Source organism: Mercenaria mercenaria, unplaced genomic scaffold (assembly GCF_021730395.1).
Source record: "Mercenaria mercenaria strain notata unplaced genomic scaffold, MADL_Memer_1 contig_1977, whole genome shotgun sequence".
In the NCBI taxonomy this organism is placed as follows: domain Eukaryota; kingdom Metazoa; phylum Mollusca; class Bivalvia; order Venerida; family Veneridae; genus Mercenaria; species Mercenaria mercenaria.
In genome coordinates this window covers 44,019-56,993 of record NW_026460001.1, presented here as the reverse complement: position 1 = coordinate 56,993, position 12,975 = coordinate 44,019, and the positions used below count along the sequence as shown (strand labels likewise).

The following is a 12,975-nucleotide window of genomic DNA, read 5'->3' as shown; positions in this document are numbered from 1 at the left end:
ACTTGGAAAATATTATTGTCCAAAACCACAGGGCTTAGGGCTTTGATCTTCTTTATGTAACATCATCCGGTGGTGCTCTACTGCGATTTTTCAAATTATCCCCCTAGGGTAAGATAACGGCCCACCCCAGGGGTCACATGGTTTATATAGACTTATACAGGGAAAATCTTTGATGATGTTCCTGGCCAAAACCACAGGTCCTTGGGCTTTGATAATTGGTATGTAGCACCATCAAATAGTCATCTACCAAGTATGTTCAAAGTATCACCTAGGGTCTAATATGGCCCCATCTCAAGGGGTCACATGGTTAATATAGACTTATTATAGGGGAAAACTTGGAATATCTTCTTGTCCAAAACCACAGGTCATTGAGCTTTGATATTTGGTATGTAGCATCATCTATTGGTCCTTTACCAAGTTTGTTTTCTTTAATTTATCCCCCTAGGGTCAAATATTGCCCCGCCCAGGTCGGGTACCATGGTTTAATTAGAGTTGTTTAGAAAAAAACAAAAATCTTCTTGTCTGAAACCACAAGACTTAGGCCTGAGATGTTTTGTACGTAGCATTGCCTAGTGGTCCTCTATACCGAGATTATACAAATTATGCCCCTTAGTTGAAAAAAGGCCCCACCCAGGGTAACTCAAGTTTTACATAGTCTTTACATAGTCTTATAAAGGAAAAATAGATTAAAAATGTTGTGTCTGAAAGTTCAAGACCTAGACGTTTGTATTATTGCAAAGTTGATTTCTAGCAAGATTGTTTGAATCATGCCCATGGGTTGAAAAGAAACCCCACCCTAACCTTCTTCCATGTTTTTAAAGACAAAGCCTTGAAATTTTTTGACATGTACAGTTTTGCACACTGATCTTTAATGTGACTTTCAGTGACCATGAATTTAATCTATTGACATCCTTTCTTACATTTGATACATGTAGCTCATATTACCAAAGTGAGCGATTCATTATGACCCTCTTGTAATGTGCTTAATGTGTTTTGTAGATGGAGAAAGAATGTTCCACCAAAAGGTACAGGAAACTATTTCAATGAAAGCTGCTGAAAAAGCTAAAGGTATGTTATATAAATGCAGTGTTTAACTGTTACTTTTTGGTTAGTTTCGGTTGTACTCAACTTGGAATGAAGCTAGTATCACCTGTGAGAACCTAATTCTACCGCTCAGTTAGTTTGGTTTATACTGCTCAGTTGTAACACACAATCAAGTTGCTGAATTAATTTTTGATCATCACTCTTGTTCAACTTGAAATTAAATGTGTTCAATTTTTGCATTTTTACATTTTTTATGCTTACGGGTATATCTACAAATGTAGATATCTTAAAGTGTGATTGCTCTGAAACTTCATTACAGTCTTCAGTGACATGAAACAATCATGTTGGATAATTAAGAAAGAGAATGCATAAAAGTCAATGTTCACTGATCTTCATTAATAGCTCATGTGTAAAACCCTTACCCTGCTAAATTCTTACAATGAACTTGTCCATATATCAATTTCAGAGCTTACATTTGAGTGTTAATGCGAAAAAATAGAATATCAACTTCAAAGTTAACTTCTGATCAAGTAAATTGTAAATCCAGTAGTTACCAGTCATAGACATGGAAGCTATTTTTTGCGTTCCTTTTTACAAATCTATCGATAATTTGATGTCAGTTCTGTAACTAGTGTGGTAATCTGTAAGAACAGTGTAACCTATACCCTTGTAATGTATCATGATCGGCATTCTGGTCACTGCCACTGAGGTCAAGGTGGCCTTTCTGACTGCACAACAGTTTGTTATATTGCTGAAGTTTCACAAAGAATTACTTATCAACATCGGTGACACGCCCATGATCCTGTGTAATTGTTCTTTGCATTTCTTTTATTGCTTTTTAGGTGGAACTGAGGAATTTATCTACAAGACGGAGGAGAAGAAAGTGGCGGAGTTAAAGTTAATGAACAAAACGCTCTCCAGTATCGACAACAGTTTAAAAGAACTTGTTTCAATTAAGAAGAAGAAATTAGAAACTGAAATCGAGAACAACTTTTTGCACCAGTTTGAACTTTAAAAAGTCCACAGTTTGACGTCTATTGAGATAAATCTTTGAAACTTTCAACACTTGTACAATCACCAGGTTCATTTGTAGAGTAGAGCACACAACTCCATCAATGACTGCTGAATTATGACCCCTTTGAACTTGCGTACATAGCTCATACATAAATACATACATAATTAAGTTATCTTATATAAAGATTGTTTAACTTTTTTTTTCAAAATAGTTAGTAACATTTGAGCAACATTTTCTGACATTTTTTAGCTCACCTGAGCATGAAGTGCTCAAAGATGAGCTATTGTGAACGCCCCGTGTCCGTCGTCCGCTGTCGTCGTCAACAATTTGACTGTTAACACTCTAGAGGTCAAATTTTGGCCCAATCTTAATGAAACTTGGTCAGAATGTTACTCTCAATAAAATTTTGGGCGAATTCGATATAGGGTCATCTAGGGTCAAAAACTAGGTCACCAGGTCAAGTCAAAGGAAAAGCGTGTTAACACTGTAGAGACCACTTTATGACTGTGTCTTCATGAAACCTGGTCAGAATATTAATCTTGATGATCTCAATGTCTAGTTTGAATCTGGGTCATGTAGGGTGGTCAAAAACTAGGTCACCAGGTCAAATCAAAGGAAAAGCTAGTTAACACTGTAGAGGCCACATGTATTACCATATATTAATGAAAGTAAGTCAGAATGTTAATCTTGATGATCCATAGTTCATGTTCAAATGTAGGTCAGGTGGGGTAAAAAACTAGGTCACTAGCTCAAATCAGAGGAAACGATTGTTAACATTTATGACTGTACCTTCCTGAAACTTGGTCAAAATGTTCATCTTGATGAATTTTAGGTCAAGTTCGAATCTAGGTCAGAGGTGTCTAAATCTAGGTCACCGGGTCAAATCAAAGGAAAAGCTTGTTAACAGTCTAGAGGCCACATTTATGACTGTATCTTTATGAAACTTAGAATGTTAATCTTGATGATCTTTAGGTCAAGTTCGAATCTGGGTCATGTTGGGTAAAAAACTATGTCACTGGGTCAAATCAAAGGAAAAGCTAGTTAACACTTTAGAGGCCACATTTATGACCATATCTTAATGAAACTTGGTCAGAATGTTAATCTTGATGATTTTTAGGTCAATAGGTCAGGTGAGCGATACAGGGGCTTCATGGCCTTCTTGTTCAAATATACGGAAGATCAGGCGCACAAGATTGCATATGCAGACTGTATGTACATAGTATGTTAACAAAAAAACAAAGTCCCATAACACTGCAATTGTTGTTGTTGAAAGAACCTAACATGCCCCATGCACAGGTACTGTTGTTACTGAATACTGATCAATTGTGTGAACTTTCATTAAATTGTGTCAAGGGGATGAGGACAGATGGTGCGCACAAGACTGTGTCTATGTATATAGTATAGTAACAAAAAAACAAAGTCCCATAACTCTGCATTTTTTTTTCTGAAAGAACCTAACATGCCCCATGCACAAGTACTGTTGTTACTGATCACTTGTGTGAAGTTTCATCAAATTGTGTCAAGGGGATGAGGAGAGATGGTGTGCACAAGATTGTGTCCACGGACAGGCAGACAACCTAAAACCAGTATACACCCCCCTTACAACTTTGTTGTCGGGAGGGGGGTGTACAATTATTCATATGTACAAATAACATAAGCTTTTTATTTTCTGAAAATTACTATACAATTATCTTAGGAAGTCATATATTACTACAGTAATATTAGATTAAAGGTCAAATTTTAGCAGAAAAGGGTTCAAGGTTTCTTTCTTTAACACTTATCATGATGTTATTGCACTACTGTATGCTGACAAGGTTAAGAATATAAACAAGAAGCTGCTGAAATTACTCATGTTTCAATCATTTATGTGCTCTGAACTTACTAGGTATTTACATGTATATATTACCTGAATCTGGATTTAAAAGCTTTTTCTACAACAGAACGGCCAGAACTGTGATGATTATTGAAATTTACTTCAGCAACCTATGAAGGATTTAAGATTGGTGTCATAAGGTAACTCCTAAGTGGATAGCAGCTGTCTCCAAGGAGATATCCTAAATCAGCAGCCTCCAAAATATCTTGGAAAAATGCACACATGAAATTGATAATCCTTCTTTTAAAAGCGTGACAGAGAAAGTTCTACATCTGATTTAATGCCTCTGTTATATAACAAAAATATGTTGTTACTTACTTGTAATAAACTACCATTTCATTTTCATCTGAACTTTGTATAATTATGTATTCACTTATATTACTGTAACTTGCACAACCAGACTTAAAATAAAGTGATTGTTATGTCAAATCAAATATACATCAACTATATTGATGTGTTGTGTATATTTTAAAAACGAAAGTCTGTAAATATATATAATTGACACACCAGGCAAAAAGCAGACTGTTACACAAATGGACCAACTTATCTATTTGTTGAAATGTCTACTTGGGTACAACAATCATGTGGAGAATTGCAATACTGCTTATTATAACCATACAAAAAGGTATGATTTGCAATGAATGCCTTTGAAAATACCTTCAATCCACAATTGTTGAAGATGAAAGAGACATGTTTAGATCCAGGCCGTCTTGCAACAATATCCAGAAATCTGAAAATTATACATGTAACTGGGTTTGTAATCAAGCACATTTAACTTCAAAATACCATGCAATGATAGTATTAATATAGTCAACCAATCAACTAGTTAGAGCATTTAATTAAGAGAAATTGTTTAAACTTAAAAGACAGTATCAATAAAAGCATCTTTAACTTAACAATATGACATACATTGTAAGAAGTGGGAAAAGTGGAACAAACAATCAACACGGGATAGTTTTAAACATTTGATTACTGGAAATGAAATTAAATGAAATGTAAATGAAACAAATACAATACACATACCTCATATTACTGTCGACAACATCTTGTATATTTATGGCATGAAACCCCTTCCTACAAACATATGCTGCCTCATTTTCTGCTGGGACCTGTGTTGGCAAGAAGAAAAAAAATAAAAAAATTGTCTTTAATATACATAGTGTGGTACAATATTAAATATTATAATTCAATCCTCTTGATGCTGAGTTTATCTGCTTCAAAATGTTGTTTTGTTAATTTCTACAAACAATTGTTTGTTACTGTTATACAAAAGCCTAGCTCTTTACCAGAACTAGAATAACCTTGAACTGTGCTTGCTGAAATATCTCATTATGTTGACATAATTTCATGTAAAGTTCAGTTGTGTTGTAACACAATTTTAGACAGCCACTGATAAATTGCTCAGCATCTAAATGTCCAAGTAAGTGGGCAGACAAAAGCAAAACACATCTGTACAGTCTGATCATGATCTGCAATATGAATCTCCCTATGAATTGTAAATGGTGCTGCCTAAATTGAAAGATGAGAAGGTTTAATACCTTATGTTGTCTAATTTGTCATTAATAGCTGTGACAACAGACTCGACTGCATGGCAGACACTACTCCTGCTTACACCATGTAGGTCTGCTACCTCCGAGTAAAAGCTGCCTTTAGCCAGGTAACAAGAACCTGAAATATAAATTATATTGAAGCTGGGTTCTGGGGTTCGATCTCCGGCTATGTCATACCAAAGGCCTGGAAAAAGGTACTGGTAGCTCCCTTGCTCGGCACTCAGCAATGAAAGGGTTGCTACAGGAGGTAAAATAAGCACAGATAAGTATCTGTTACTGGATACCTGGTTTGTTGCACAAGGACTTTGTAGCTCATGTTGCATGTTGAATTATACTGTATGGGATGATAAAAAACTTACCATTACCCTTTTTACCTTTACCTTTTATTTATACATAAGTAGAATGTGTATTATCATTTTCATTCAATGACTTTCTTACACTCATGCCACTTCAAACATTTAATAAAAACACACGTTTTGTTGTAGCATGTAAATTTATCAAGAAGTATGACTACTATTTATTGCATTGTAAATAGATTTAATTTTGCTTCCTATACACCAGCATTTCATTTGAAAATGCAGTATATTTAAATGCCAGTAGATCCACTGCATAGCACTTTTTCAAGTGTGTCACTTTTATATCATGTTTGTCTAGAAAACAACAAACGTTACAACCTTTGACAACTTAAAGGCAAATAACAGGAATATTAGAAACCATATGAATTCAATAAACAGAGATAGAACTATAATGAAACCTTCCAGGGGCGGACATACACCACATGATGCATGCGCATAGTCTTGTCAGGATCAATGCTGTTCGCTAACTGTTTGTCTCAAGTTGAACACTAACAGCATGGATCCTGACCAGACTGCGCAGATCCATTATGTTCACAAAAGCACTTAGTCGGTTTTCTCATGGCACGGCTCATATTTTCTTGTTCTCAGCAGTCAATTAAAAAGGCTCAGTTAGAGCTTACAGTATGTTATACTGTATTTTTAATTGTCTTGACGACATAAATCAGACTTATCTTATCTTATGGTAAATGCCAGTCTGTGTGAAATCGGTCTGCCTTGCAGTTGATAGACAATTATTTCCATAAAAGTGACTGTCTCCTCAGTAGAGCTATGTGGTTACAGCGAAAGTAACACAAAACCTGTGCTTTTTAAACAGTTAACATTTTATTCATTAGCATAGGGACATTGATATAGATGTAGGGACTGGGTCCATTATAGACCCTGAACAAACATTGAAAACATTACTCTGTGCTTTCAATGTTTGTTTATATTTTTCAAGGTCAAGGCCATGATTTATATAGGGTTACAGGCGCAAAGAAAATGTAAGAAGCGCAAAGGATAATAATTTGGTAAAGTGAGCGGAACCGCAGTAATTAAAATTAAAAGGAGGGCTCATCTGAATTTCTGCACTTATTGAACACGATCTCCGTGTAGGTTTCATCAAGTCGTCAGCGAGCAGCTCTATCAAAGCTTCGATCGACACTCTGTCTAACCGGTATCTAGACATCACCTCAAAATCTCTTAATTGATCCAATCCTATCCTTTCACGGAACAGTCTTTTATCCTTCCTTGACAATTGTACAAATACAACAACGCCGCCATATTGAATACAATAGACTGACGTCGCTAAGACGTCTACGACAGCATGTATGTTGACGTAAGTCTGCGACATTTTCTACGACGTCGTAGACTACGACAAACGTTACCGAACTGTCTGCGACACTTCTAAGACAAAACATGCCTGCGACATGTCTTATAACGTTGATAAAACGGCCCCATGCGTAAGAAAGAAAAACTTAAAAGCACAACATATTTGTTACACCGGTATTGTAAAAACTTGTTTTCCTTATACAAATGCTTAATACTTTTTTTTTTAATGTAATTTCACAAAGACCTCTGTTTTCTTATTACATTCATATTACTACATCCTTATCATAAAGTACTCAATATTTCAGGTGTCCATAAATATTATGTCAATTTAGGAGTATGTTTTTTTGTCGTCCCACCATCAATTTCTTAAAAATGCACCCCTTCCTCATTTCTACATGAACTGTGAAAGTAGCAATACGCGTCCCCTTAAAATATATATTGGAAGTAATATAGTTCAAACATAATCGGGGTAAATATCGCCTGTATTATTCTGATAGTTATCCAGTTATTTGATTAAATTTCTCAGATCTGTTATTAAACCGAAGGTTAAACCGAAAGTTAAAAGGCATTGTTAAATTTTATCCATATATAGCTTCAAAGATATTTACCAATCTTACTAGTACATTTTGTATTTGATTTACCAAGACTTTATTGAAAGAGTTGTTTACCATTTGTAAATAGGAGAGCTGGATAGAATATATACAGAACATAAGGAAGCTCAAGTGGAACAGCAAAAACTATACGAAAGTAAACTGGAAAAAGAGAAAGAGCGTGCTGATGAACATCAAAGGAAACTGGAAGAGGAACGTAAAGAGTCTATGAAGAAACAGGAAGAGAAGTTGGCAGATATTCAGCATCAATGGGATCAACAAAGGGAAATCAGTGAAACAGAAATTAAAATGATGCGAGAAGAAAATGAATCTCAGAAGAAGGAATTTCAGGAGAAAATAAATAAAATGGCTGCTGATCATATAAAAAAAGAAGACGAAAACAGGATGAAGTTTGATAAAATGTTAAAAGAAGACAATGCAATGGCAGAGAAATACGTTGCGAATGTACGAGATCATTTCGAAACTATGTTAGATGCTGAAGCTAAGAAAAGTGCAGAGATGGAAAAAAGTCTACAGTTACTGATACAGAAAATTAAAGAGGAGAAGAAAACACGGAAAGAAATGGAAAGGGAAAACATAAGAAAAATGGAAGAGTACGATGCGAAGATTGCGGAGATTGAAAAAGTGATGAAAGAATCAGAGGGCAGGGAAGACGAGATGAATGCAGAACTTCAACGGCTAAGAAAAGAAAAAGGCGAATACGGAATAATATCGAACTCTGCAGGTCTTCAATGGTTTGATTTCATACCAGGTGTTAATCTTGCTGCAAGATCACTTTTGAGCTTATTGCAAAAGTGAGTCAATTTTTAACGAAAGCATGCAAATGGTGGCAGATTATTATAAATTCAATATAAACTGGAATTTGGCTCTAATTTGCGTAATAAACACTGATCTAGACAATACTCCGCTGACTAATAATCTTGATAAAAACTACAGTTGTTGCATTTGTAATGTTTATATTAAGATATCAACTTTCAAAAAAGTTCTCATAATTAAAATATTTGATGTTGTCTCTCCAGCGAGGACACGGGCTTTGTCAGACAAATATTACATTAGATCTGTATGATAAATGCTGTCTTTTTCATGTTTCCTTTTGTTCACTGTTTATTATTAAGTTGATGTATTATGCTAATACATGTAGTGCATTATACTCATATTAATTTTGCTATATAAATAATAGCCTTTGTGTTAATTTGTATTTGTTTTTCTTAATGTTTAAAAATACCAATACAAAATACTGACATTTCAATGTCATTTCCTTTCCTATACGTTTCGCCCTGTGTTTGCAACGATAAACCTATATGCTTTTAACAGTTCCTGATAAGTCACATGGCTATGACCTAATATAGATGCGGAACTTTCTCTAGATGATTGCCATGTTTCAGAAATCATGCGTTGTATCGTGACGTCAAAACGTTTGATATTCAAACTGCCGCCTTTAGTTGAAATGTTTATGAGTAAGAAATCTTCAACAATTCTGCAACGCTGGACCTACCAATAAAATCTATTATTATTATACCAGATTTATATATCTATATGAAGATCCTTTGGAAGCATAGAATGCAGCCAAGCAAAATAATACCAGACTCGGTTTGATTAAGTCTGTTCATGAAAGGAAATGGAATATGCAAAACCTCTCATGCCCCCTAGCACCGACTTAAGCGGAACTCTATTACAGTGAGTGATATTGAATGGATCCCATGACCCCAAAAGACCATAAAATATAAAAACACTGAATCCAAGTACGGGAAGACGTTTTACAGCCGTCACACGGCACTTAATTATTGCTGTTTTGATAATCAATAAAATCTGTATGAAGATCCTATGGAAGCATAGAATGCAACCAAGCAGTCTAATAGCAGGCTATGTTCACGAAAGGTAATGGAATGTGCAACACCTCTCACGCCCACTAGCACCTGCTAAAGCCGAACTCTGTTACACATATGTTGAATGGACTCCATGATCAAAAATGACCAGAAAACATAACAACACTAAAACATGCATGTTGTCATGATTATGAGGCATATAACATTAGTCTAGTGTGTGTGTGTGTGTGTGTGTGTGTGTGTGTGTGTGTATGTGTGTGTGTGTGCGTGTGTGTGTGTGTGTTCGAGTTTAACGTCTTTTTCAACAAGTTTTCAGTCATATAAACGACGGTGTCTGCTTGTAGCAGTGAGCACAATGTCCAGCTTTATAGTTTGCCTCACTTGAATATCACCTCGTAGACACGTGGCATGATATCGAAGTACCATAAAATATAACAACACTGAATCCAAGTAGGATATACTTTTTACATACAGCCACTACACGGTTGAAAACAACGTGAAAGAACAAAAAAAAACCAGGCAATAAATAAAAGATATAATTGCGTGTTAGTAATTTCCATATTAGAAAGTTATCTCAGGTCGTGGTTACAGTGCTTAGAGATCGAAGCCTACTAAACTATTTTTTTTGTAAGAACATGACTCCTGCCGAAGACGCGTGCGTAAGATTATATATTGAGATCATATTATAATTTAAACATTACTTAAGTTAATCAGAGACATATTGTAAGTGATGTACCTTGTTCGCAGTTCGCAACAAGGTGAACAGACAATTATGATGTATAAGCATTGGTTAGATATACATTACTGCACAACAGTCTTGATGACACAAGAAATTACAGCACCAGGCTCTGTGACCAGACATAAAACTGCGACATCTCTGTATTGCCTAAGTGTAATATCATTAGGTTGTTTAACATTGTTCTGTACAATACAAAGATTATTAAATATTATGACGAGAACACAGCTGAGAAAACCATATTGGAAGAGCCGTGAGGCGAGTCCAAGATGGTTTGTCCAGCTGGGTACGAGTTCAGATATAACTCGTATTGTACGGTACAACGTTAAATAACCTTTTTATTCTATATCTATTTTATTTTAGTTTAAAGTAAGACGCAAATCAAACTATGTACAAAGAGCGCCTACTTCACCCGATTTACATTCGGAACATTTTCACGCGTTTTGGGCTTTATCGTATGTTTACATGGAAATTCGGAAAAATACAGTTTCTTTGCATGCACGTGCGTCCAAAACGGTAATATATTGTACGGTTACGTGTTGCAAATAAACGTTCAAGATTGAATAAATAAAAAAAAAATAAAACAATGCCTTGTAAAATAACGTAGGACTATTGTTTTTACACACACTTATACGTGACTCATAGCAAATGTGTTAAATCTGTAAAAAATACGTTATTGGAACTGAGGTTATACAGTTTTTCAGAATTTTGCTTTTTTGGTTAATGTGCTTATATTTTCACAGTTACATATTGCTTTTATGTTAACAGTGTTGTGACTGTCAATAATACCAGTTGTTTCCTTTTTAAATAATTGAGCCGTGCCATGAGAAAACCAACATAGTGACTTTGCGATCAGCATGGATCCAGACCAGCATGCGCATCCGCGCAGTCTGGTCAGGATCCCTGTTTCTCTAATTGCAATAGGCTTTGAAAGCGAACAGCATGGATCCTGCCCAGACTGCGCGGATGCGCAGGCTGGTCTGGATCCATGCTGGTCTCAAAGCCAATATGTTGGTTTTCTCATGGCGTGGCTCATATAATGTTATAATATATTGATATTCCTCTCCAAACTTATACATCTATTGCAATATCAAGAAAACGATCCTTTTCTTTCTTTCTTGCGATTAGAAGCCATTCATTTCATTGCATTACATCAGAAGCTAATTTTGACTTTAGCCCAGTGAATTATAGTATTGAGCAACAACACCAACTGTGCAACGCCGATTTATATTAGGAGTTGTATAATGATATAAAAGACTAGTATGTATACAGAATCCTGAAACTAGATACGCACAATTATATAACATATATCTTTTCCAGTGAAAAGAGCCTTCGACATTTTAACTCACAGGTGTACGAAATTTGTGGATGAGCTGTTTAGTCACTAACCGACCGTCGAACGTCGTTCGTCTATCCGGACAAAGACGTATCTTCTTAAACTAGAAAATTGATAACATTTAGCATCGGTGTTTGTTGGGTGATCGTCTTCCGACGCAATTCAAACTGTTCCGCTTGGTTGCATGTAATGACCGCAAGAACAAAGATTAGGAGCATCTTCAAACTACATCTCCTCCTGCAAACTGTTCAATTTTCAACACAATTTCACAGAAATGTTCCTTACTCGAGTCTCAACCAAAAATCGTTCAATTTATTACGATTTGTCAAAAAAGTACATGTCTGCCAGTGCATGCGCAAATAAAAAATATCTGCGGTATTTAAAAATGTAAAATTTCATAAAGTTGTTGAGTATCATTACATTGCCATTAATATAGAGGACATTTTTAAAAAATAGTCTTGTTAAATACTGCTGGCCTAATTTTAAATTTAATTCACAGAATGATCCTTTGGTGACCTCCTACCAATAATGTTCAAATATTCCAGTTCGTCAAAAATGTCTGTCAGAGTGTTTGGTCACTATTTCTCATTTGTATATTGTTGATATCTTTTTAAAAATCTTGTCATAAACTTCTGTCGCAGTTTTTATCTATTTACCCCAATGATCCTTGGGTGACCAAAATCGATCGGTAATCACATTGAACGGTTATTCAAATTATCGGATTCCTTAGAAACATGGCTGCTGGGGCTAAACGGGAAAACTGTTGAAACTATACCTACTTAGAACTGCTAGTATCACTTTGACATAACTTCACAAAAATGCTCTTTTCATAATTTTTAATTATACATATTTGTCTTATGACATAGCTGCTTAGGCCCATTATCACTTTTAACTGTATGTATACAGTAAAAACCTAACATACAACGAGTATTGTTCAAATTATTCCGTGTTGACAAAATGATGGCCGCCGCATGGTGTGGGACTTTCACTTTCTGGTAAATAAATATCACCAGGAACCAGTATTATTAGCTCACCTGAGCACTGCTCAGGTGAGTTTTTATCATCGCTCGATGTTCGGCGTCTGTAGCCTGTCTGTTGTTTGTCTGTCTGTCTGTCAACATTTAAATTGTGTATGCGATAGAGACAGTATTTTTCAACTGATCTTCATGAAATTTAGTCGAAATGATTGCCTTGATGAAATCTAGGCCAAGTTTTAAAATAAGTTCTCTGGGGTCAAAAACTAGGTCACTAGGTCTTATCAAAGAAAAACCTTGTGTATGCGATAGAGGCTATATTTTTCTATTGACTTTGATGAAGTTT

The 12,975-nt window shown here is 35.4% G+C and overlaps 1 protein-coding gene across 1 annotated transcript; it reads left to right on the top strand.

The window, feature by feature from the left end:
* Positions 1–986: 986 nt before the first annotated feature.
* On the top strand, positions 987–8,555 carry LOC128552051 (golgin subfamily A member 6-like protein 6). The gene is made up of 4 exons (XM_053533046.1): positions 987–1,068; positions 1,887–2,046; positions 5,315–5,352; positions 7,828–8,555. Exons 1-4 carry the CDS (start codon positions 987–989, stop codon positions 8,553–8,555), a joined length of 1,008 nt encoding a protein of 335 aa, XP_053389021.1.
* The last annotated feature ends 4,420 nt before the right edge of the window (positions 8,556–12,975 follow it).

Coding starts and splice junctions, on each gene's coding strand:
- LOC128552051 (XM_053533046.1), top strand. CDS start 987: ATGTGTTTTGTAGATGGAGAAAGAATGTTCCACCAAAAGGTACAGGAA. Junction 2,047..5,314: donor GAGAACAACTTTTTGCACCA/GTTTGAACTTTA, acceptor ACACAATTTTAG/ACAGCCACTGATAAATTGCT. Junction 5,353..7,827: donor CTCAGCATCTAAATGTCCAA/GTAAGTGGGCAG, acceptor ATTTGTAAATAG/GAGAGCTGGATAGAATATAT.